The sequence below is a fragment of the Microtus ochrogaster genome, chromosome 15, assembly GCF_000317375.1.
Source record: "Microtus ochrogaster isolate Prairie Vole_2 chromosome 15, MicOch1.0, whole genome shotgun sequence".
NCBI lineage: Eukaryota > Metazoa > Chordata > Mammalia > Rodentia > Cricetidae > Microtus > Microtus ochrogaster.
Genome location: NC_022017.1, coordinates 17,941,397 through 17,967,714, shown reverse-complemented (window position 1 = coordinate 17,967,714; position 26,318 = coordinate 17,941,397). Strand labels below are relative to the sequence as shown.

Genomic DNA, 26,318 nt, shown 5'->3' with positions numbered 1-26,318 from the left:
TTTGGTTTTTCGAGACAGGGTTTCTCTGTGGCTTTGGAGCCTGTCCTGGAACTAGCTCTGCAGACCAGGCTGGTCTCGAACTCACAGAGATCCGCCTGTCTCTGCCTCCCGAGTGCTGGGATTAAAGGCGTGCGCCACCATTGCCCGGCCGAAATTAAATATTCTGATTGTATACACTAACCAGATTCTTCACTATATTTTATGAAAAATTTCAGCCTTCAGTCTATGTAACAGGTAGATCATGACTTAGGGGTCACCTTGGGCAACACAGCAATACCCTGAATCAACAAACAAACAAACAAAAAATTTCTAAGTAGAATAATATAGTTACTGGAGTTAAAGGTAATCTGCTTCAAGTTCCTAAACTCCCCCTAGGGAGTGGACGGAGAGAAAAAACCATCGACATGTCTAGATCTACGGCATACACACTAGGTAGCAACTGAATTCCCGATCTATGGGACTATCAACCCCAGCAAAGCTCCAGCTCAACCTGCACTGCGGAATATCACAGTACCAATGACTTAAACAATCAATGTTTAAAGACAGACAGAGCTCTGATTAAATACATAACCAAAAGCTTCCTATAATAAAAAAAAAGCATCTCCAGCCAGGAGTGTTATAAATGTCTAAAATCCCATTATTCAGAAGATGGAAGCAAGAAGAGCATGAGTTTGAGGCAAGCCCAGGCTACAGAGCAAGATCCTGTTGGCAAAGATAACAAAACACAAGGATCTTTTTATTTCTACAGGTGCAGTCCTTGTCCCATCATTAGTGTAACAGTGGGGCTTTCGTCCCTTGTACTTCTCCATACATCCTAACAAACTTTCCCACTTCTATACTTTCAGCATCATTAATATTCTGACGTTATTTAATGCTTAGAAATAATATTCCTAAGAAATGGCATCTAGATCTTACTGTGGAGCCAGCCATGATAAGCTAAATAGAAACAGACCACCCAAAGGAAGTTCTTTACTTCCAACCATTATCACCTGCCAGAGTAGAACTCAGCCATCAATAACCTTAATGGAGGTCTGAGTCTCAGTAGTTTACCCTGAAGCAATACCTGGTTGCAGGAAAACTAAGATTACCTGAGCACCACCCAAGAACAGACCATCCAAAGGAAATGCCTAAAGTTCCAACCTTTGTAGATAGGATCACCTGCCAGCACACTTACCAGGACACCCCGAGACAAATGTCAGCCAATCAGGGGTGCTGAGCCTTAGAAATCTCTCACCCCCACCTTTACTACTATAAAAACCCAACTCTGAGCTTGGGGCTCTCCAATTATTGTAATATGTCGGATACATGGAGAGACTGAGTTTGCAAGCTTGTATAAAATAAAGGCTCTTTGCTTTTACACACAGAACTCGGTCTCTTTGTTGGCTTTTGGGGGACTTTGCAGATCTGGGCATAACACTTATCACATGCAGTTTAGTAATTAAATGCTGAGTTCTGGGTCTTAATGTAAGCAACATTAGATTCCAAGGCTAGCAGCTTCTGTGTAATTGCAACTATCTAATGGGTTCTCATTTCAGAGCTAAGCTAGAGAGATTGCCTTAATCAGGCCTGTATAGCAAGGGGAGAGTAAGTTTACTTATCCTACCCTTCCTCGTGGAAATGATTGTGCTCCAGACACCTGGACAACTACTTCCTACTGCTTCAGTTTTATTCAAAAGTCACCTTTTGTTTGTTTGTGACGGGGTCTTGTGCATCCCAAGCTTGCCTCAAAGTCCCCATGTAGCTGAGGATGACATGGACTTTCCAATATTCAGCTGGAAATCATAGGTCCATCGTCAATCAATGCCCAGTTTATGTGGTGCCAGGGATCGATCCCACACAGGGCTTTGTGCATTCAGGGCGAACATTCTTCCAAATACTTTAGACTCCTGCCAGCCGCCAGTTACGGTTATTTCTTAGCACCCAGTCTAGGATTTCACCTCCAAGTCTAATTTGGTATCCATCCCTCTTTACTGTTCCCTCCCTCCCTCTCTTTTTTTGGATTTTCCAGACAGGGTTTCTCTGTAGTTTTTGGTACCTGTACTGGAACTAGCTAGTGTAGACCAGGCTGGTCTTGAACTCACAGAGAACCATCTGCCTCCCCAGTGCTGGGATTAAAGGCGTGCACCACCACTGGCCGACTTGGATTAAAGGCGTGCATCACCACTGCCCGGCTTCTAAATTTTTTTTTCTTTTTCTTTTTTTTTTGGATTCAGTTTTTCTCTTAAAGAGGAAATTCATTAGTTAGATACTGATAGTAAAACTTACCCTGTATAAATCATTGTTCGTCAGGGAGAAGGGCAAGTTGGATACATAAACCGTGCTCTTACTTGGAGCCAAGCCACCACTCATTTCTAAAATGGAAAACAAACCATCAGGAGTCTCATTCCAAATACAACCAAACGCTGGCAATCACTGATTTCATTAAGGCAGCACTCCACAACCTCCATTCAAGTAAAGAGATTAGAGTAGGTTCTGTGGGGGTGAGGTGTGAATTACCATAATCCTTTTCAAGCAGCGGATGTTTGCTGCACTGAGATTTAAAGAGCTAGAGAAGCCAAAACGCTATTTTTTCCGTCTTTTGGGGGTAAAAGCAAAAAGATGCTTTCCAAGTACATGCTACCTATAATTTTCCAGCCCACCTCCGAAAGAGATACCTGCCAATCCCTCCTTTTTGTTCTTGGTTTGGTCCCCCCGGCAACCACCCCGACAGGGTTTCTCTGCAGAGCTTTGGAGCCTGTCCTGGAACTAAGCTCTTGTAGACCAGATCGGCCTCGAACTCAGAGAATAGCCTGCCTCTGCCTCCCGAGTGCTGGATTAAAGGCGTGCGCCACCACGCCTTTAATTTAATTTAATTTGTTCTTATGTTTTTTTTTAACTCCTCAACCTCCTGCACCTGTAAAATACATGGATTACGAGCATAGGCCACCACGCCAGTCTCATTTTTGATAACTTTGTATACTTGTTTATTTTTTTATTATTTGTCTCCCGAGTGATTTTTCTGCAGGAAATTTAGCTTCATATTTTGATAAAGTTATTTAGCTTTTTAAATTTTGTGCCTAACCAATTTATAAAGTGACATTATTTTATTAAATGAATTACGTGTTTTGAATATTTATTCAAAACCTGTATATTTATAAGAATGCTCAGTAATCAATTCACCGGCTTACAACCCTGCAAATAACCAGGGGAAATTACATTCAACCTAAATGAGTTTAACATTTTGATTTAAAAAGCGCAGGTGTCGGAAGGATTCAGGAGTACCTGGAATAACAATGTAACTACCCTAAGAATGATAATGGTCCCATTAACCGGAAGAGAGCTTCGGGCCCAGCACGGGGGTGGGGTAGGATATTTAAAAAGCCTCAGGTAGCCAACTCTGCACGTCACTTCTCAAGTTTCTCAGGTAGAGAGGCGATGTGGATTGGACGTCCCCAGGTTCGGGGCCGTGGAGGCCGCGGGGGCTTTGGGGGCCCTGGGGGTCGCGGGAGCCGGGGGGGCTACAGTGGTCGTGGGGCCGCGGCGTCGCTGCTTACCTTCAGTGCAGCGGCCCTGAGTGGAGGCTGCGAGCCCGCGGCGGCCTTACCCCCAGCTCTTCTCTGCGGGGCGAGCATCCACGGCCAGAGCGCGGAGCAGCGCCCGCCCGGTCCCACCGTTTGCGCCGAGCAAAGCCCCTCCGGATCCACCGAGAGCGCGGAGCAGCGCCCCTCCGGATTCAACGAGAGCGCGGAGCAGCGCCCCTCCGGTCACCCCGAAAGCACCGAGCAGCGCCCCTGCGGTCCCACTGAAAGCGCCGAGCAGAGCCCCTCCGGTCACCCCAAAAGCATCGAGCAGCGCCTCTCCGGTCACCCCGAAAGCAGAGAGCAGCGCCCCTCCGGTTCCACCGAAAGCACCGAGCAGCGCCCCTCCGGTTCCACCGAAAGCACCGAGCAGCGCCCCTCCGGTCACCCCGAAAGCACCGAGCAGCGCCCCTCCGGTCCCACTGAAAGCGCCGAGCAGTGCCCCTCCGGTCACCCCGAAAGCGCCGAGCAGCGCCCCTCCCGTAACACCGACACCTCAGCGAACGCGGGCCCGGGCTTGGCGCGCCCGCTGACGTCACTGCTTGCGCCGGAAGTTCCTTCGAAGAGAGCGGACGTCTGCCTTCGCGGGTTTCTGCGGCAGCAGCGGAACGGAGGTGAGCGAGTCGCTCTCCCCAGAGGCGCGAGGGGCGCATGCGGCGGGAGGGTTGCCGGGCGGGCGTTTCCTGCCGCGTCTGAGGTGTGCGTTCTGCGCTCGTGGTGGAACCTGGAGAGGCCCAGTGGATTTGGGCGGAAAGCAAAATCTTGAGTGTGAGACACAGGTTCGGCTTCTTGTTGGCAGTTTAATGTGCAAAAACGATACGAAGCTAGGTAACTTGAGTGGCCTGAGGTCAGTCAGGAAGTCTGTGGTATTTATTTTTGGACATACCCGGCTCCTTACGAGGCACTTTGAGAGACTGAAAAAGTGCAAAAATAGCCCATTTGCTGTTGAGAATCTCAGTGTGGCCGGGGGAGACAAAGCCAGCGTGGGGAGAGTTGGATTCACAGAGTGACCCATTCTTGAGTACTGGCATGGACAGATGTCGAGCTTCTTGGTTCCTTTCCGCTCTCTCTCCCCTCCTCCTGTAAATACGGAATGAGCACACGCTGATTATTCCTTTAGAGGTCGTCCTAGGCCTTTCATTTTTACAGAGAAATCAGGAAATAATGCATGGTAGTTTATACTTAACTTCTACCCAGCAGCACACCCAGACCAGGCCTGTAACTACCCCTGGGAACCTGCGTGTCAGCAGCCCGGAGCCCCGACCCCGTCCTGAAGCCTGCACAATCAATCCTGACTGAAGCGGAGGGACGAAGTGCAATCCATCCAGGGCGCAGCAGAGTTTTGAGAGGCACTAATGCCTTGGCGTCCACCAAGGGACCACTGGCAAACTTGTGGCCAGCCAAAACTACCATGCTTCCCATCCCGGTTGTGCTTGGTTATCGCCCACGATGTAAGCCCCTTTTCTATGCGTTATTTCACCTCCGTGCTGTTTTGTGCTTCCTCTCCCTTGATTTGGGGTATCGCCACTTCAGTTCACCCCCGAAGACACTGTGCTCTGTGCAATCGATTTTGTCCGCTTACTAAATTCACATATTTAAGCCTTGTTTTGAAATTGTCTTTTATTTTCAACCTTAGGTGTAGCTTTCGCCTTTAAATTGAACTCGTTTTCAAACACCTGTGTTCTAAGATTGGCTGTTATTCCGTCTATGCCTGATTGATTGCGTTTTCTTAAAATCTTTTTTTTTATACCCTCTCTTCAATGTCTTGCTTCCTTTTGGGTCCTCTGACTTTTCAGCCCACTTCGCCCTCGTTCCAATAATATAATTCCCATTCTTATCTTTTTTTCCTTCTAAGCAGGGACTCTCAGTGTGGCCCAAGCTGGCCTGGAACTGGTGAGCCTCTTCTGCCTCGGTCCTCCCTAATTCTGATTATGGCCCTTTCTGAGGCTTAGCAGTGCTCTATTTCTGAGTAGTCCCCTCCCTAAAATCCTGGAGTTAGGTAGAGTTCTTTAAGTGTTTATTCCCCTCCTACCACGCGGTCGTTTGTTTCTTAATTGTTTCGTTTGTTTCTTAATTGTTTGTATCTTTTGTCTTTATACTGATAGTAAGCTGTGAGGGAGGCTGTGTTTGTCTTGCTTATCTTTAGAATGCAACTTTCTATAGTCTTAGGGGTTAATGAATATGTAAGTGGCAAGAATTGTCTGCCTGCTACTTAGCTATAACAAATGGATGATTTGTGAGGTGTGATCTTGGTCAACCAGTTTGTTCAAGAAACAGTTTAAATTCCTTTTGTATATTTGGGGGATGTCTGGTCTCAAATTCAGCAGAGATCTGCCTGCTTCTGCCTCCCGATTGTTTGAAGGTGTTCAAATGCTATTAACAACAAGAACAACAAACCCTCAAAAACTACAAACCCTACACCTCAGCCAGCCCCCGCCCCCAGGGTTTCTGGATTTCTTTGTGTAGCCCTGGCTGTCCTGGAACTCTGTAGATCCAACTGCTTCTGCCTCCTGCGGTCTGGGATTAAAGGCATACACCACCACACGTGGTTTGAATCTCAGCTTTTAAGTGTTTTTCTGATAAAAGTCACATGTTGTCTACTGATCACTAATTTGGGATCTCTTTTAGGTGTTGGAGAGGACTAATGATGTATTTTTAGAGAATAACAGATTTATTTATTTATTTTGGTTTTTCGAGACGATTTCTCTGTAGCTTTGAAGCCTGTCCTGTCACTTGCTCTGTATAGACCCGGCTGGCCTCAAACGTGCGGAGATCCACTTGCCTTGCCTCCCAAGTGCTGGGATTAAAGCTGTGTGCCACCATCACCCGGCAATCTTTGGCTCTTAATTGTAGATACTGACTCGATCTGTTTTATTATCTTGGTATAACAGATTTTAGTTCAGGGACGTAAAGTTACATTACAGAATAAAACAGATAACAATGTAGTATTTTAGGTCAGATGCATTCAGGGTGATATTTCTATAGACAAGGGCAGTGTAGTATTTTAAATTTTAACAACTGATGGGATAGTGGCACTGGGATTATAGACTGTATTAACCACCATGTGGGTGCTGGAAACCAAATCCCTAGCTTCCACAAGAGCAACTAGTGCTCTGAATGGGTAAGCCATCTCTCCAGGCCCTACTCTGTTTTTAACTCATGAAGGAAACCATAGGAAAGATATATATTAGTGGGGTATTAACTATTAATGTTATCCATGACCTCTCTACTATACAATGGAATGAAATTAGGGTTCAACCTGAAGATCTGTAAAGCAAAGCAGCCAGCCACTGGCTCTTAACCTCAGTCCAAAAATAGCAATCCTGCCTCTAAGAATCTCAGAATGAGACTGTATTTGAGAGCTGTCTCCTCCCGTTTTATAATCCTCTCTAGGACTGGGCTTATAGGCGTGAACTGCTGGGCTTAAAGTTATGCACTGCCCGGATTCTATGGCAATTAGTGTGGCTACAGGGATTAAAGGTGTGTGTCATTGCTAGCTGGTCTATAATGCTGGCCAGTGTGACTGTTTTACTCTCCCGATCCCCAGGCAAGCTTTATTAAATACAAGTAAAATACCACAACAATGAAACGCCAGGACTTAATGCCCTACTTAGCTATAATTGTCCCCATTTATTAACCTCTCTCTATCCTTTTCTTTTGCTAGTCTTTTTGACTCCCACCCAGTAACCATCACTATTTTCAATTAAGAAGTTTTGAGGTTTACATGTTTCTTAAAACAAGTTTTTTTGTTTGTTTTTTTTTTTAAAAAAATATAACTCTGGCTGCTTTAAACTGGCTACATGGGTAAAGCTCTCTTTAAATGTTTGTCTCTGCTTTTGCAGTCTTTGGATTACAGATATGCACTACTACACCTGGCCTTGTGAAGCTGCTAAGAGTGAAGTGCTTGAAGGATGCTAAACTGTGGTGGGAATTTTAGGATTTACGTGAGTCCCAAGCCAGCCAGGGCTACACAGTGAAACTATCTCAAACTTCTGTCCCCTCCATTCCTAAACTATATAATTTATCATGGAAAAAAATACATCATCTTTTTGTTCTAGCCTCCTGCCTCCTTTTCTAATCCATTTTGTATGCTGATAAATTAACCTTTTGAAATAACATCCTTCCTCCACTTATTCCCAAGGTTCAAAGCCTCTATTCAATGTTTTGTCTAAATTTTACTTTATTGTTTGATGCCCTGGAACCTGTTTTCTCTGCTTACCTACTTCTCTTGTGATAATGTTGGGAAGGGTTGGGGATGGTACTCCAGGCTCAACGCTAGAATTTCAGTTTTTGAGAGCTTTCAGAGTTTTTAATGTAAAAGTGAGGGGTTGTATCTCCATCACTAGGATAGTGTGGGTAAAGGGTTTAAATGTCTTGAGAGCTTATTGCACAATTCTTGCATTTAGGAGAGCAAATAAAAATTTGTCAGGTCCTGGAGCAGATAGGTTTATCATTGCTTTATGGTCTCCTTTGGTCAGTTCTTTCTCAGACACATTCAGAATCATTCCTAATGCCTTTGCCTTTCCTTGTATTCTATTATTCACTATTTATTCTTTTGAGTCATCATTCAAAATTCTGTTTAATTATTAATTTTTTAAAATTTTATTTTAGCTTTCTTAAAAGTTGTCTTACCTTGCATATTTTTTTTTAAAAGCTAGCTCTTACTTTGTAGCCGTGGTTGGCCTAGAACTCACAGAGCAAAGATTAAAGGGGTCCCTTACCATATCCACACCTAACATACTCTTCAGTGCCAAGCAACATGGAATTCTAATTGGGATTTTGCTGTTGTGACCATTTTAGCTGGTATCAGTGAAATCTTTTTCAAACATTTTAATATATTGTAAAAGTGTTTTTTTTGGCTTAGTTGTTTTGAATTGTAAACACTTTCTGCTAAAAGCAGTCTTACATAATTTTTAGCTTCAGGTCAGCCAGAATAGAAAGTTTAGATACTTGTGCTTGTTGAGGTTGTAAAAATAACTGGATAGAGTAAACGTTTAGGTGTGACAGGTTGAGTTTTATTACTCAGGTTTCTGATTTGAGCCTTTGGGTTTCATTGATCAGAATGGGGAAGACAGGAGGTAAGATGAGTCTCTGAGAAAGTGAAGAACTGTTGGTGTGTTGAGTTGGAGGTGTATGCAACATTCTTTAGAAGAAGGAAGTTAGGATGGAAGGGGAGATGCCCAATCATTTATTGAGAGGGATGGTTTTATAACGTGAGTAAATTCATTCTGGTTACTGATCACATTCTTTGTGTGGATTGTTGAGGAAGTTACCGAACAACATAGTGGCTCTACCTTCTGTTTTTATACTAGTAGTGAGGTCGTGTCTTAGTTAGGGATACAGTTGTGACGAAATACTGTGACCAAAGCAGTTTGGGGAGGGAAGGGTTTATTTGGCGTACTTTTCCATATCAGTAGTTATCACTGAAGGAAATCAGAACAGGAACTCAAGGCAGGAATCTGGAGGCAGGAACTGATGCAGAGGCTGTGGAGGGGTGCCGCTTACTGGCTTGCTCCCCACGGCTTACTCAGCCTGTTTTCTTATAGAACCCATGACTACCAGCTTAGCGGTGGTCCCACACACAGTGGGTTGTGACCCCCACCATGAATCATTAATTAAGGAAATGCTCTACAAGCCTGCTTACAAACTGATCTTATGGAGTCATCAATGCAATGATAACCCTAACTAAGATGGCTACATACATTGCATGTAAATCATCCCACACTTGAGGTGATTAGTATTGTAAAGAAAGCAAGGCTGCAGGATCTGGTTGAGTGGCATTAAAATATTTAGGTAAGAGCTGAGGAAGTTACAGAGATGTCTAGAGCCAACACAAATGCCTACTGCTCATTCAAGATATGAATTTAAATGGGACTTTTCATTAGCTCTGGCTGGCTATCAAAATAGCTAATGGAGAATAAAAAAATGTAAGAGAAAAAACTTGAAGATGGGAAAGGAACTGTCTGGATTATAATGCAGTTACTCTGTTTCCTAACCTACAGGACAAGCAGTTTGGATAACATGGAAAAAGAATTGTATCATTTTGACATTTTGACTTGGTTGGGCACAAGGTCATTAATTGTGAGTTTGTTTTCTCAAATTCCTGTAACTTTCGCTCACAGTGCCAGTTCTCCATGGAGAACATAGGACTAGGAATTCCTCAGTGGAGTGCTTTAAGGAGAGCTTTTATTTCCTTCTGGACTTGACTCACGGACAGCATTAGACACTATTGATATTGCATAAGAGTGAGATTCTTATATTTTGGGATCAACTTATTGGCATGCTTCTTTTTTTAATACTTTATTTTGTTTCATGTGCATTGGTGTTTTGCCTGCATGTATATATGGGTGAGGGTGTCAGGTCCCCTGGAACTTGAGTCACAGACAGTTGTGAGCCGTCATGTGGGTGCTGGGATTTGAAACCAGTCAGTGCTTTTTGACCGCCGAGCTGTCTATCTCTGCAGCTCCTTGTTGACACACTTGAAAGGAAGTTTGCACTTTCCACATTGAATTTGAATTCTGTTCTTGGCTTTATTGTGACACAGAGAATTACTCTGGAGTACTTTAAAAAAGTAAGAAAAATTCGTGTGTGTTATATCCAAATATATGCACTTGAGTATGCAAAGGCCAGGGGAATTGTGTTTTTTTTTTAAGGTTTATTTATTAATTATGTATACGGCATCTGCCTGCATGTATCCCTGAAGGCTAGAAAGTGGGCACCAGATCTTATTACAGATGGTCGTGAGCCACCATGTGATTGCTGGGAATTGAACTCAGGATCTCTGGAAGAACAGTCAGTGCTCTGAGCCCCAAGTGTGTTGTTTTCTATTATTATACTCCAGCTTGCTCCTGTAAAATAGGTCCCCTACTGAACCTGTCCCCTCAGTTACTAGAGCTGCATGTGCGACTGAGTCATATTGGACTTTTACGGGGGTGGTAGGATTTAAACGTTTCATGCTTGAGTGCAAAGAGCTTTTAACCACAGAACCATCTCTTTCGGCCTAAAGTTCTTCTGAGACTCCAGTAATGGGAGGGGACTGTTTAGTGTCAGGAGTCAGTGTAGTTGATTGGTTGTGGGATGGATTGATTTCCAAAACCTGGATAATGTCATAAGCAACACATGCCACTAGTCAAAATCAAAAGATTACTGTACTTAAGAATGCTCCTGAATGACTTTGAAAATGCTGGGGTAGTATTTGAATTGAAAGCAATTTTAGCATATTTTCTATAGTACATTTTTTTTTGCCTGTTCCTTTTTGTGGTAATTTAATTCAAGGTCCAGCTTGACCAAGGGATGCAGAATGCTAGCATGTATGAAATAGTGGTGTCAACCCGAAGTTAAAAAAGCACCCTAAAGCCATGAGCCAGCTTGCTTAGAGATTCCTCTTTATAGTTTACACTGTCCTGTGATTCTCAGAGTGATTCTGATATGTGAGATAATCTATCTTCCAAACTGATAGGCAGAAAATTCCAAACTGGATCAGGAACAACCTGAAAATATGGTTTCCATTCTGCAATCTGGTAGTGTGTCACCCCCTGGGATGTCTGTGCTGCCCCTGACAGAGCCCAGTCTTTGTAGGAGAGCACTCTGCTGGCCTTTGAGTTTTAGGTGAACACACCCCATACTCATACTCTGTCTTAGTTAGGGTGCTCTGATGAAAAGCATGACCAAAAGCAAAGTTGGGGAGGAAAGGGTTTATTTAGCTTAAACTTCTTCATCACTGAAGGAAGTCAGGACAGGAACTCAGATTGGGAAGGAAACAGGAAGCAGCAGCTGATGCAGAGGCCATGGAGGAGTGCTTCTTACTGGCTTGCTCATCATGGCTTGCCTAGCCTACTTTCTTATAGAACCTAAGAAGGACCACCTGCGTCATGGGGATGGCATCAACCACGATGGACTGGGGTATTCCCCATCAATCATGATCACTAATTAAAATGCCTTATAGCTGGATCTTATGGAGGAGGCATTTTCTCAATTGAGGATCTCTCCTTTCAGAGTATTCTTGTGTCAGATTGAACAGCTTTCATTACAGGTTCTCCTCCTTTTTTTTTTTTTTTCCCGAGACAGGGTTTCTCTGTGGTTTTGGAGCCTGTCCTGGAACTAGCTCTGTAGAGATCTGCCTGCCTCTGCCTCCCGAGTGCTGGGATTAAAGGCGTGCACCACCACCGCCCAGCCTCTCCTCCCTTTTTTTATTTTACATTATTGTACTTAATTTTTTGTTAAGGACCTCATATAGTCTAGGCTGGACTTGGAACTGTTTTGTTTCGGTGTTTTTTTTTTTTTTTTGATTGGTTGGTTGGTTATTTGAGACAGGGTTTCTCTGTGTAGCCCTAGTTGTTCCGGAACTCACCCTCTAGACCAGGATGCCTTCAACTCAAGAGATCCACCTGCCTCTGCCTCTTGAGTGCTGGAAAAGTCATGTGCCACCACCAACTGTCTCTTGATCAGATTTTCATATGATATATTCAGCACATTTTTATTGATTACTGATGGTTCAGGTGGTGTACTCTGATTCCTCATTTGGGGTATTGTGGGAGGAGGATCAGCAGTTTAAGGCCAGAAATAAACCAGAGGGCTGGTGAGATGACGTAGCCCCGAGGCTCTGGTGCTCCCACGATAGACAGAACTGACTCCTGCAGATTATCTTCTGACTTCCACACATTCTGTGGGATGCATGCATGTCCTCTTGTTGGGCCAAAATTATCTCAGCCTGTCCCTTGAGGCCTATAGGACAGAAATTAATCCTGCCTGAGCCTCTCAGTTTAGATACTGTGAGAAATGAACTGGGTAAGGCCCTGGTTGCCTGTAGAGCCTGGGAAACTAGATGTGTTGTATGATCTCCTAAAAGGGAGGCAACCTAATACGATCATTCCCTTACCCCGAGAGCCATCAGGCCCTCACTGAATTTGTCAATGAGCTCCATCAGGCTTCTTTGGCAAAATATAATCCTAATATTCCAGTTCAAGGCAGAATATTACTAGGGAAAAAGATGATGCTGGCTGCCCTTGTTCAACAGTCACAAGCAGTAGAATGGGGACACAGCACCCTGGGGAGGGCACTCCGATCGAATAACTGATAAGGTCATAGGATCAGGGCACCTCTGACATTATGGAAAGGTTGCTCTAGATTAGTAATTCCATCAAGAGCCTCCAGACATTGTTCTCGATTGATCCCTACCAACAAGGCCCACCCAACAAGTTAGGTGGAAGGATCCTCTCACTAACCAAGGGAGGGGCCCAGATCCCTTGTTGAAACATGGCCGAGGATATGGATGTGTCTTCCCAAACAGGGGAAATGCCTATGTGGCTACCCACTTGTAACTTAAAATTTCTCCTCTCCCCTCAGGACAATGGGGAAGATCAAGATGACCAATAAATAAAGAGATTATGGTGGACAACCATTAAATTCAAACACAAGAAAAGAAAAATCACCACTGCCCAAGGGAGATTGACCCTTGAGGAGAGTGTTGCCTGTTTATCTATTTCAGACAGCCTTCCCTGCTATAATCATGTTAATTCCTCTTCCGGGGATCAAGGTCCAGGCAGCAAGCCCCCACCAACCACAGAAGGTGACATGGATCCTCTAGTGCTGGCACTGGAGGGATCCTAAACCAGACCTCTCAGATGACGACACCCTGGACGTAGTGGCCTGACCTGATGTCCCGGGGACGGAGGGGAGACCTGAATGCGGAAGCTCTTGGGGGTGCACCCTACCCCAGGCATCTTGCCCTAATGAGCATGGGTGTTCTCATGTCCTTAGGAGACATGCCCTCCTACAGACACCCGTTTATGTATGCTCAGGAAGCAACCAGGCTGTCTCTACTATCAGAAAGTGCGGGACAGCTCCTGATTACTATTGTTCTTCCTGGGGATGTGAGCAGACTGGGCTGGACGTAATTAGAAAAGAGAGACCACATCACATTATTTACAAAAGTCTTTGGATTCCTCAGCAAGGGTAACCTTACAAAATAGGAGAGGCTTGGACTTGCTGTTTATGGAACAGGGAGGAATTTGCAGGGCACTTGGGGAAGAAGGTTGCTTCTATGTGGACCATTTCAGAATAGTTACAAGAACCCTAGATGAGTTAAGAAAAGATGGTGATTCATTTAAGTCAGGGACCCCATAAGAGACTTGGTTTAATTGGTCCCCATGGCTTACCACACTCATCTCTTCCCTAATTGGACCGATGGCTATTTATTTATTGATCTGTCTTTTTGGTCCATGCGTTCTCCAAAGGCTGAAAGAAGCATTCCAAAAACAGATACAACAGGTGCAATGTACTCATGGCCCTTCGAGTACATTATGAGAGGCTCGATACATCTTACCCCATGGATGAACTCTCAATTTGAGGGTGTCCAGGCCAAAACTCCAGATAGGGTTGGCATATTCTGGCTTGGTGACCAGGGTAGGGGATGGAATATAAAACAAAAGTGGGAGATATTGGGCCAAAATTATCTCAAGGCCTGTACCTCGAGGCCTATAGGACAGAAAAAAGGCTGGTTCAAATTCAGGGTCTGTATTTTGAGGCCTATAGGACAGAGAAAAGTCTGGCTCAATTTGAGTGAGGATGAGAGAGCACAAATTAGGTAGACACCCCTCTAGCCAGAGGGAGGGCTTGTCTGTCTCTCATTGGCTGGAGGTACCTCCACATCACATGGTGTCACTTAACCTACATAAGCTGACGCTCACAGTAATAAACAGTTCCTGCATTGACTCCACTCCCTATCGCGTCTGTCCTGCGTCGTGGGGCTGTGCAATGGGTGGGTAGAGCACTCACCTTTCCCTGGGGAATAAGGAGGCCTAGCAACTGCGGCTGGGGGAATAAGGAGGCTCAGGAAGCCTAGCAACATAAGAAGGCTCAAGAAGCCTTGCACCTCTAGCCTCACACATGATATACACATTTACAAATAAATTAATACAAAATTAAAAACGTTGGAGCATTGCATGCTGGGATATACCTGTAATCCCAGTATCTCCAAGCCAGCTTTGGCTACATAGTAAATTTGAGGCCAGCCTTAATTGGAGTAACCATGCTGGCCTGCTTTCCAAACTATTCATTAAATGGTATCTTTTCTAGTTTTTCAGACTTTGGCAATGAAGAAACTGTATGTGGTTTATGACTCTTACCCAGCATGCTGGTGGAATGCAGGACTTCATATGTACATGCGCATGGATTGTTCACGTCTCCAGTAGAGGACTCATTGCTTTCATTCTCCTCTCTTCGCTCACTCTCCTAGGTGTCTTGGCATTTGCTGCTTTCTTGTGTCTTACTTGCTGACAAAAAAAAACCCAGGATTGTTTTTGTTTTTTCTTTAGTGGCTTCCAAAAGAGATGAGATGTGGTCTGAGGGACGGTATGACTACGAACGACTTCCAAGAGAACGAGCACCCCCTCGGAGCCATGCCAGTGTAAGTCACTGCTCTGTGGAGGACGGTTCAGAGCCTGCTGTGTCATTCTGTCTTCTCCAGCGTCTTCAAATAACAGAAGTTTACCAGCCTAGCTGGAAAAGAGATTAAACTCACCTTTTAAAAGCTAGAAAATATTTGAGGCCAGCCTGGTCTACAAAGTGAATTCCAGGACATCTAGGACTGTTATACAGAAAAACCCTGTTTTGAAAAAAAACTAAACAAAAAAACCACAAAAAAGGCTATAAAATACATGGTAATTTGTTTAAGTAAAAAAACAAAATCTATATTTTATACTTAAATTTCTAGAACAAAAGTTTTGTATTTAGTTTGTGGAGGAAAATTTATAAATTTTTATAAATGCTATACTGTACATAGACAAAGAAATGTTGAAAATCTGCTTCTATTCATGACTGCCATTTATTTGTCTCCTTAAAATAATTATAGATTGAGCCTGGCATAGTGTGTCGGATGCCTTTAATCTCAGCACTTGGGAGGCAGAAGCCGGTGGATCTCTGTGAGTTTAAGGCAAGCCAGGTCTTCATAGCAAATTCTAGGCCAGGCTACACAATCTGACACTGTCACAAAATCAAAAATTAAAATTAAGTTATGAACTAATATGATATTCTACCTGAAGATCAATCCTCCTGGGCTAGTAGGAGAAGCATGTTGCCACCCTAGAGAGCAGTTCAGCTGTGACTTCTGGTCAGGCAGGCTGCAAGGCGAGAAGAGTGCTGGGTTCAAAGGACGGAATTCCCATCTTCTGTCTGTCTTCTGTCTCTGTTCTGAGAGTTGGGAATTTTGAACTAGACTCTTAATGTTCTTGATAAGTTGTTTATTCTACCCAAACTGGATCCAGTCCTAGTATGTAGCAGGGCTTCACATTTTTCAACTGCTTGGAAAACTAAGGGAGGTTTGGAGGTCAAGAAGCTTTGAATCTTCTGCTGACTCAACTTGAACATTGCGACTTTGGGTTGTATTCTTTCCTTTTTTTTTTTTTTTTTTTTTTTTTTTGAGACAGGGTTTCTCTGTGTAGCTTCGGAGTTGGTCCTGGAACTCGCTCTGTAGATCAGGCTAGCTTCAAACTCACAGAGATCCACCTGCCTCTGCCTCCCAAGTGCTGGAATTAAAGCCTGTGCCACCACCACCTGTTTGGGGTTGTATTCTTATGTAGACATTTTATATGCCACAGAAGGCATAAATTCTTGTTCACATGACAAGTATTTTTTACTTAAAGTATTAGGGATTTCTGTGTGTGTGGTAGTAATACTGGGAATTGAATCTATAGCTTTTCTCATGCATGGCAAGCACTCAACCTTTGAGCCCTACCCCTACCCCTTTGTTTCTTTTTTATTTTAAGACAAGGTTTTACTAAATTACTTAGGTTGGGCTTGAATTCACTCTGTGTCCTGTGCAGGCCTTGCCTTTGTGATCCTCCTGCCTTTCAGTTAGCTTATAGGACTGCAGCCAGGCCTAGCTGACAGTTTATTACTTGGTGATCCTCCTGCCTTTCAATTAGCTTATAGGACTGCAGCCAGGCCTAGCTGACAGTTTATTACTTGGTCCTATCCTTCGCCTTAATGAACAGTGTCATCTGCAAGGTTGTCCTTCATTGGCCTGAATTACAGCTCGGGTTGATATAAAATGATTTAAGATAGAAAAAAAAAAAACCGAGGAAGCCCGTTATATTAGGATGGGCAGACTCAGTACTTATGTCATTGCTTTTCAGGTTGTTCTGGAGACTATTTCTAATAAGTTTTCTTAGTCTGATAGAATTATTTTATGATAACCTAGAAGGATTAAAAGTGATACAGTCATAGCCCTGAGTTACCTTTCAAAAATGCCAAGTCCTCTTTCCCACTATATCCCTTGAGTAGAAATTTTATTTTACCATCTGGGCATTGACATGGAGACTGTGTGCTTTTTCACTGAGTAGCTTAATTGGTGGATGGGCAAAGCAAATTGTATTGATTTAAGATTGCAAGATGAGTGATTGCCTGAGATCGACACTGAAGAACTAACTGGACTAGGAATCATGACTGCATCAAGACGCGAGAACTGAGAGGGGAGTTATTTAAAAAGAAGTGGCGTTTAGGACAAAGGAAAAGCTACTTGAGGCCTAAGGCCACCTCTTAGTAGAAGGGTAGGCAGTTGGTGTTTTAGAGCATGGAGTTCCCAGGATGGCAGTATTCTGGGTCAAGTTCAGTGTATTGATGTCTCACAGAATGCTAGTCTAAGAATTAGAATTGAAGGGCTGAGGATGTAATTCAGTTAGTGCTTACCTAACACGATCCTTCGAACTGATCCCAGACACCTCAAAAGAGGGGAAAGATGCTGTCGTGTATAAGTTTGTATGAGAAAATCCTCGCATATCCTGTATCCCAATTGTGCATGCTTTTAAGAGATCACCTATTAATTGTCATTCTAAATGCTAAATAGCATGCTTGCTTTTAAAAGTTAATTCAATAAATAAAACGAAAAAAAAAAGAGGGGAAAGAAAAGAGAAGGACGTTCTAATTAAATGAACATTTTATAGTCAAATGTAACAACCATTTTGATCTAATGCCGTGTGTGTGTGTGTGTGTGTGTGTGTGTGTGTGTGTGTGTGTGTGTAAATGTACAGTAGTCACCCCTGGCTTTCCTCCCCCCACAGTGGAATTTCAACATCAGTAAGTAGGAAGAGAAATAAATTTTATAGCGCTGATGTGCTGAGGATCAGCGTAGATGTGTAGATGTTTTGGATAGATCTCTTCCTCCTTGTCCAGCTGCATAGGTACTCATGATAGAGTCTAGGGGGCTGGAGAGATGGCTCAGCAGTTAAGAGCACTGGCTGCTCTTCCAGAGGATCTGGGTTCAATTCCCAGCACCCACATGGCAGCTAGCAACTGTCTGTAACGCCAAGATCTGAGAGTCTGAAGTGCTTTTCCTTTAGGAGCACAGAACCTGGGCAGACCTGCTCATTCCTCTTCCTTCCCTACGTTATTAGAGAAGCCGGGTCTTTTGTATTCCCCAGGCCCACTTTACTGATTTGTAAAACCTTTGTTACTGTATTTCTCCTCTAGAATTCAGATTTTTTTTCTTCTGGTGAACTTACTCTTGTGGGAATGACTTGAAGCTTTGTCTTGTCTTCAGTGTATTTTGTTCTTTAGAGGGCTCTTGGCAATTGCTCCTTCACCTTATGGCATGCTTACATTTTAGTTAAATTTAGTCTTAAGCTTTTAATATTTTGCCCTTTTACTAATCTGGTAAAGTTTATAGATCATATCTCAGGGCATCCTCACCTCTGTTTCTGAGCCTCAGTCTTCTGTAACTCAGGCTGGCCTTGAGTTCCTGACCCTCTTGCCTGCTCTCAAGTGCTGAGATTATAGACATGTTCTAATCAGAATGATGCCTGACTGAGGTCACTGAGGTCAGAATATAAGTAATAAAGTATAAGAAACATCAAAAGATATATTTTATTATTCTTTTTGTATGTGAGCACTAGTGTCGTGTGTGGGGGTGGCCATAAGCGGGTGTTGGCACTTTGGAGCTAATGTTACAGGCAGTTGTAAACCTCCAGACATGGCTTCTGGGGATTAAAGAACAGTAAGAACAGTTAACCACTGGGGCCAGCTCTCCAGCCTGCCTCCCACCCCCCCTTTTTTCTGAAACTGGCTCATGTGTTGCCTAGGCTGACCTCCAACTTACTATGTACTTGAGGATGAATTGGAACCGTTTGTTGTGCCTCTTCTCTGAAGTTTAGGATTGCAGGCCTGTGCACCGCCTGGCTTTTCTTTTCTTTTGTTTGAGTCTGCTTTAGAACTCACTATATAGACTGGGCTGACCTTAGTCTCATGGCAGTCCTCCTGCTTTAGCTTCTGAGGTGCTGAGCTTACAGGCATGAGCCACTACACCCAGCTCAAGAACTCAATTTATGATTTGGTAATATTTGCTTCTTTAAGGTGTGTTAGCTTTGCATTACTCTAACACTTACTGGAGATAATCAATTTAAAGAATTTTTAATTTTTCCATTTTTGAGACAGGGTTTCTCTATGTAGCACTAACTGTCCTTGAATGTGCTCTGTAGGCCAAGCTGGCTTCAGACTCAGAGATCTGCCTGCTTCTGCCTCCCAAGTGCTGGGATTAAAGGTGCGCCTCACTACCTCCTGGCTAAAGAAAGAAATTTATTTTAACTTACAGTTTTTGAAGGTTGTACTCCATGATGAGTTGGACTTTTGGTAAGACAGTATATAGAGTGCAATCCTCTTTGAGGACATTTTCCTAGTGACATGAAGACTTCCTATCAGGCACCAGGCCATTTATGCTTTACCCCAGACATTTAATGGGAGACATTTAAGGCCTAAGCTATAGCAGAATATGGCCAATATCAAGGGCCTTTTTTTCAGGGCTGGGCTGGCTTAGTGGTTAAGAGCACTAGCTGCTCTTCCAGAGAACCAGAGTTCAAGTCCCAACAACCACATGGTGGCTCACAGTCATCTACGGTGAGATCTGGTGCCCTCTTCTGTCATGTAGGCATACATGCAGACAGAACACTGTATACATAATAAATAAATAAATAAATCTTTAAAAAGCCATGTTTGATTTAAACAATGATGTATATAAATGTGGACTGACAGCTGTAACCTGATTTATAAGTTACTTTTCTGTTTCCGTAATAAAACATAGTGGCTAAGGCAACTGTAGAAGGAAGAGTTTGTTTAGGTTTATGGTTCCAGCAGTAAGTATGTAGGAGTAATTGCAGGAAGGTTGCAGGCATGGTGACTGGACTAGTAAGTCAAGAGCTCAATCTTCAATCGCAAGGACAGAACAGAAAGAAGAGAATGAACCCAAAATGGCAGTCTTTAAACTCCAAAGCCTGCCTCCAGTGACACCTCCAGCAAGGCCACACCTTTGCAGCCTATCCAGACAGCACCACAACTGGGGAGTAAGTATTCAGATGCCTGCAGCTGAGGCCACTGCAGACAGCCACACCTGATTGGAAATACCAGTGATTTTTGTTAGGTAATAGATTTCTGTTAACTTTGTTGTTGTGCTGTTCTATTCAGGAAAAAAATGGTTTCTTTTATTCCTTACCATCCCATGTTGGCCTCCAACTTTTTTCCTTCTTCCTCAGCCCCATCCCCAGAGTTGAATAGTTCCTAGTCATGTGCCTTGTGGAAGTTTTATATTCACATCTGATTTAAATGAATTCACTGAATTTGCAGAAAAGTGGTTAACAGTAAAAGTAGAATGTAAATGCAGCTTTGGTTTCTAACTTTGGATTTAATAAAAAATTACCCTATTTAAACTCTTAAGGTGCTAGGGAGATGGTTCTGTGGTAAGAGCACTTCTTGCTCTCCCAGAGGACTCACATCAAGCCCCTCACAACCGCCTGTAACTCTAGTTCCAGGTTATCTGATGGCCTCTGCCTCAGCACTCAAGTGTCATACACATATACATAGAAGTAAATGAAGTAAAAAAAAAATCTTTGCTTATGAAGCAGAGATCGCTTAATGTTAAAAAATCATATTCGTGTGTTTATAAGCAGCATTGCTAAGAGCTTGTCTAACAGGAGGATGGATGGACTATTTAAACCAGTGGTTCTCAACCTATGGGTTACGATCAGCTACGCTACTTATCATATATTTGCATTATATGTAGCATGAATTCTAATAAGTATTAATAATAAAAACCCAGAGGGGGTGAAAGCTGAGAGATCATAGAAGCAGTGCAGCCAGCCATTAGAGTCACCTTTTACTTCTACCAGATCCTCAGACCAAAAGGGTGGTGATCCTGCCCTCAGACTCTATGCTCAGACTGCCTGCCACTGAGTGCCACTCTCCTCTCTGCCCAGCCATATCCCTTCCTGCCTCCATCTCCTTAGTGCTGGGATTAAAGGTGTGAGCCAGCACCACCTGCCTGTGTTTCTCTTGAGACTGGATCAACCTAGTATAGCCCAGAGTGGCCTTGAACTCAGCAGTGATCTCTCTGCTCTGTCTTTGAGTGCTGGGATTAAAAGTGTGTGCCACCATTGCCTGGTCTCTATATAACTGACTAGTGACTGGCTCCACACTCTGATCGTCAGGTATGCTTTATTTGTTAAAACAAACAAAATATCACAGTTATGCTTCATAGCAGTAGCAAAATTATAGTTACAAAGAAGCAACAAAATCATTTTATAGTTGGCTTCACCACAAAACCAGGAACTGTGTTAGAGGGTTACAGCATTAAGAAGATTGAGAACAACTTTTTAAAATAATACTGCAGCAAAGAGCTAAGGAGGAAACACTGGAGAGAACCAAGGAAAGGCTTGTCCGCAGTGCCTGTATCTGGGTGGTAATTCAGTGTTGACCTCGTGAAGGTTCACCTAGTGGTGGTAGTTTTGTGGTATGCACACTGTAAATATGCTAGGCTTTGATACAAATTGTAATGAGGGCAGAGCTTTCTTTTCAGCTTTTTTTCACTGTGTGTTCGTTTGCCTGTCTTCTAACCATCGCTCTCCTGAGTGCTGAGATTACAGGTCTGTAATCTTAATATTTTTGCCACTACTTCTCAGCCAGTGTAGCCAATCAAAACAAATTTTTTGATGAATTAAAACTTGGTATTGCTATAACTGAGGCTTTATAGGGATTGCGTGGGATTTACTGGTTCCAAATAGTCTCAAATATGAATATGCTTAAACTACAATCCTGTAATTTTTTGTTCAGTTTGAAAGCCAAGAATGTTCCATATGGTAATTCACTTATGTACCATTCTGTATGGCATTGCTTACAGAATGTTAGTGTTGAGTAGATAGTCCTTTTCTTCTTGTTTGTAGTTCCTGCTCATTTTATTAAAAATCTTCACATGTGCTAATTCCTATATTTTTTTTACATCTCATTTATTTTGTTAGTTTTACTTGTATTTTGTAGTATTTGGATTCAGGACCTCACACATGTGACTCAGTATTTTTTGTTTGAAAATTACTATGCCTGCCATTTTGCTTCCATTCTTAACATGTTTTGCTGCAAGTGTATGTATAAGTATGTTTTGTTTTTATTTCTAGTCATGTAATCATGGCTGGCCTGGAGTTCACTGCACACCTGGTCTATCACTGACTGCTGAGTATGAGGCCTAAAGACGTGGGTCACCACGCTCGTCTTACAAAGACTGAACTCTAGAGTGTTGATGTGTAAAGTTTAATTGAGTAGTACTTCCCTGTGTAGAGCTATTTGAAGATGTATTTTAACTTCTTTTTTTTGTTGTTTATTTTTGAGATTTTAATTTTAATTACAACATTTCTCTCTTTTCTTACCTTTTAGTTCTTGGACTCTAGGCTCTTATGGCTTTCAAAGATTATATTGAGAAGTCAGCTGTTATTTTCATAGGTTTTTTTTTTGATGTGTGACTTGTGTTTTTCTCTTGCAGCTTTCAAAACACTTTCTTTGTTATAAATGTTAGTGTTATAATATGAAATTCTGTAGGTTTTTTTTCTGGTCTTATCTGTTTTCTATGTGCTGCCTGTATCTGAGTATGTCTGTTTTTAGTTTGGGGAAATGTTCTATGATCTTGTTGGAGATCTGGTCTATGCCCTTCATGTGGGATTTTTCTACCTTGTCTATGCCTGTATTCAAAGGTTGTTTTTTTTAAACAGTGTCCTGCTTTTCTGTATGTTCCTTTCCTATGTTTAATTTCTTTTCATGTACCTTGCTTATTTGATGGGTCACCTGATGATCTGTCTTCTTCTTGATTCAGACTGTAGGCTTCTTTTCTTTGAGTTTTCTAGCCGTGAAATGTTGTTTTCAGTTCCTTCTTTTTAGCTTGAGTCTTCTTCATTATTTCTGTTGCTTTATTAAGTTTCATTTTCTAGTCCTGAATTGTCTTTGTCATGTCTGTCAACCTGGTGCATCACTCAGGCATTTATGCTCCTTGAGCTCTTTCTCCTTGATCTCACTGAGCTGTTTGTGTGTGCTTTACATCTCTTGAATTCTTCTAACTTCAGTGTCCGGCTCCTCTAGGCAAGCATTTCCACAGGACCAGCAGGTTTCAGAGGGCAGACCTTGCCTTAATCTTTCATGTTGTTGGTATCACTCCGATGAAATCTGTGTGTTCTCTGTCTACATGCTATATGTATAGTTTGTTACTGATGGAGCAGGGCTAGGGAGAAGAGAATGTTGTGGTAGCGGAGGGGACTGGATTGGTGTACAGGATATGTTTCCTGTTGCCAGGTGGGAGGATGGGGATTTATAAGTCTGAGCGGAAAGGTTGGATGTGGTGCGGGAGTATCCTTTGGTTTAGTGGATAAGTAGGGGGATACTGGCCCAAGTCTAGAGCTTCTCTGCAGTGAAGGCCAGTCTAGGCCACAGAAACCTAGCTAAATCTGGTAGAGTACACAGAAAGTGTGGATGAACAAGTCAGGGTACTCACCAGGCTAGACCCTGGAGGAAGACATGGGAAGTCTAAAAATGGAGTGGGGTGGTGTGGTTGGCACAAAGGGTCCTATGGGTAGGTATGGGTAGTATGTTTTAATTTCTTGACTGACAGAATTTTGAAGTTTAACATCCTTTTTTCACTGTTGCCAGAAAAGATAATGTAAGTTTTTGGCCAAATTTTATAATGATATGTGTCTGGAGGGTTGGACCAACTTAGACTATTTTAGCTTAATTTCTAATCCTCCCCCAAACCACTGGGTTGACCCCAAGACACCAGTATCTCACTGAGCAATCAATCAGTCTGTGTCAAATACACAGCATAAATTAGTGGGTGGTGGAGTGAACTTGTCAAAACTCACCAAAGCAAATCTGTTAGTCTGGGTAATATTGTGCTGCTTAGTTAGATACGGTTGCTGGGGTGGTGGTGTGCACTGTTTAATCCCAGCACCCAGGAGGCAGAGGCAGAAGAATCTCTGAATTCAAGGCCAGCCTTGTCTGCACAGCTAGTGGTTTATAGTTTTTCACCTCCTAGGTGTAGTAATTCCTGTGCTTATCAAAAAGTAAAGTAATTTGAGCTGGCAAACTAGAACACACACTATGTATGGGCTGTTTAATATGTGCCACCTGCTTTTCCAGGGGCTTTTCCAACAACATTTCTATGGTTACATTCAGATCATAAGTTCACTGTGGTAGGAAATACTGCTGCTGTTTCTGTACCATGGTACTTTGCCTGCAGTTAGTGTGGTTGTTTATTTCTTTTTTATTTGTTTTTGAGACAAGGGCTTTGCTGGGACTCAGGCTGCACTTGAAAGTGCAGTGTGGTCTTCTGCTGTAATGCTTGACCCTTGTTGAGCTTTATTTATGAATCTGTTTATTTTCAAGACAGGATCTTATGTAGTCCAAATCTGCTTGAACTTTCCTTCTTTCTCAGCCTCTTCAGTGCTGGCTTTACAGACATGTATAACCAGGCTTGGCTTTTGTTTGATTCTTTATAAAGAAAAAAAAAAACTAAATATTTAAAAGTAAACAAGCAGCTCACAAAGTAATTGTAATGAAAGCAGCAATTATCTACTTTTGGTTTCTTGTGTTTTATTCTTGTCTCTGTTCTCCTCTCTTCCAGGTTATTTTTATCTCATTTTAAAATATTTATCTTACGTGTATTAGTGTTTTGTCTTTGTATTTCTGTGACCACATGTGTGCATGCCTTGTGCTTAAGGAGAGGGCGCTGGAGCCTCTGGTGCAGTAGTTAACTGACTTCTGTGAACTATTATGTAGGTACTAGGAATTGAACACAAGCTTTCTAGCAGTCAGAATTCTTGATCACTCCACTCCCTTCCTGAAAGCATTTTGAAGTAAATCACTATTCATGTTTCAAATATAAACGTTCCCATATGTCTCTAAAGAATAAAGGTGTTTAAGGAACAGCCTTATAATATTTTAATTTTAAACAAAATGTTTTAAACTTTTTCACAATATTTAAACAAAATTAAGGATGGCAAGATGGCTCAGTGGGTAACAGTACTTGTTACCAGTGCTGTTCAACTGAGATCCATCTCCAGGAACCACATGGTGGAAGTCGAGCACTGGCTCTGACCTCTGCATGCAAACTATGGCAAGCATGTGGACTTCTTCCACCATACATAAAATAAATAAAATAACAAATACATGAAAGCAACAGTGTTTTTGTGCTAAAATGAGTTCACATATATTTAATGATACATTAGAAAATTGGTGGGTTTTGTTTTATTACAGGGGATTACCCCCACATTTTACGAATGCTAATCCCGGCTCTACAACTGAATGCCACACTAGTCTCAAGAAATGCTTTCAAATAAATGTCCCAAGCCAATTTAATTTATGTCCAGTTAACTATAATACTTATAGTTGTGGGAAAAGGATAATATAATTATATATTAAATTATTCAGCCATCTAGTTTTTCTTTCTGGAATGAAAGCATCTTTCATAGAGTTTTTAAAATTTAAGATTTTTAAAAAGTAATTGGTTTCTTTGTGTGTGTGTTAAGTCATCTGTAATGTGATCACTCAGGAGGATCGCTGTCCTAGGCTACTCTTGGCTCTATTGGAAACCCTGCCTCAAACAACAAAACAATGAGAAATAGCATGAGGTGGAGACCATCCTGGACTACACAGAGAGATCATGTCTTAGAAAACCAGAAATCTGTAGGGGCTGTTTTTAGATAACTTAGATCAGATTAACTTAGATCAGATTCTGGCATGTGTACTGTAGTTCTTTACTTCTTACCCTAATGATTTTATTTCATATTACCATATTAGCTATTAACATATTTCATATTAATGATATTAACATAAGACAGACTTTGTTTTCTAATTACTCAAATCCCACAAAACTCCCCAGTGACTTTTTAAAGTTATTATTATTATTATTATTTTTTATATGTATGGGTATTTTGCCTGCATGTATTAAGTCTGGGCAGCATTTGCATGCAGTACCTAAGGAGGCCAGAAGAGGGCTTCAATCTCCTGGAACTGGAGTTTTAGATTGCTGTTAGCTACCTTGTGATAGACCTGAACCAGGTCCTTTGAAAGAGCAGTCATCGCCCTTCGCCAATGGGCTGTCTGTCTTGTCTCTCCAACCCCACCAAGTTACCAAAGATTTCAAGGGTATATTATCTTGGAAGCTAGTTCTGATTTTAGATCATCTTTGTGTCCAAACTTAAAAAGCTAAAAGCTCTCTCCCATGAGCTTCTGGAAACATAGCAGAATGCTTCCTTTTTATCTTTCTGATTCAGTGCTTGCTGGTTTACAGGTGCAGACCCTGCCCTGTTTAAATAGTTAAATAGAATAGTTTAAACCCAGTAGGCCAAACAATGTGCTGTCCTCATTGTTATTTGGAACAACACTGCTTTAACATTTTAGTGTGCTGTCCCCATTGTCATCAGGAACAACACTGCTTTAACATTTTAGTGTGCTGTCCCCATTGTCATC

At 42.4% G+C, this 26,318-nt stretch overlaps 2 protein-coding genes across 9 annotated transcripts in view; one reads left to right on the top strand and one right to left on the bottom strand.

The window, feature by feature from the left end:
• Positions 1-4,031, bottom strand: part of Zcrb1 (zinc finger CCHC-type and RNA binding motif containing 1) — a 12,506-nt gene extending 8,475 nt beyond the window's left edge. Inside the window, exons 1-2 of the mRNA XM_005354305.2 lie at positions 3,534-4,031; positions 2,266-2,351 (exon numbers count right to left, since the gene is read on the bottom strand). Of these exons, the coding sequence (XP_005354362.1) occupies positions 2,266-2,349 (84 nt within the window). The 5' untranslated portion in view covers positions 2,350-2,351; positions 3,534-4,031. The remainder of the gene's footprint in view (positions 1-2,265; positions 2,352-3,533) is intronic.
• The window catches only part of Pphln1 (periphilin 1), an 84,006-nt gene continuing 61,646 nt past the window's right edge, over positions 3,959-26,318 (top strand). For 2 of the 8 annotated variants that reach the window (XM_013348870.2, XM_005354303.3), the window contains exons 1-2: positions 4,103-4,171; positions 14,873-14,964. In XM_013348870.2, the coding sequence (XP_013204324.1) occupies positions 14,893-14,964 (72 nt within the window). In that variant the 5' untranslated portion in view covers positions 4,103-4,171; positions 14,873-14,892. Of the gene's footprint in view, positions 4,172-4,223; positions 4,337-4,788; positions 5,009-14,872; positions 14,965-26,318 lie in introns of those variants that run through there. The other 6 variants (XM_013348869.2, XM_005354304.3, XM_013348868.2 and 3 more) reach the window with 4 other exon arrangements.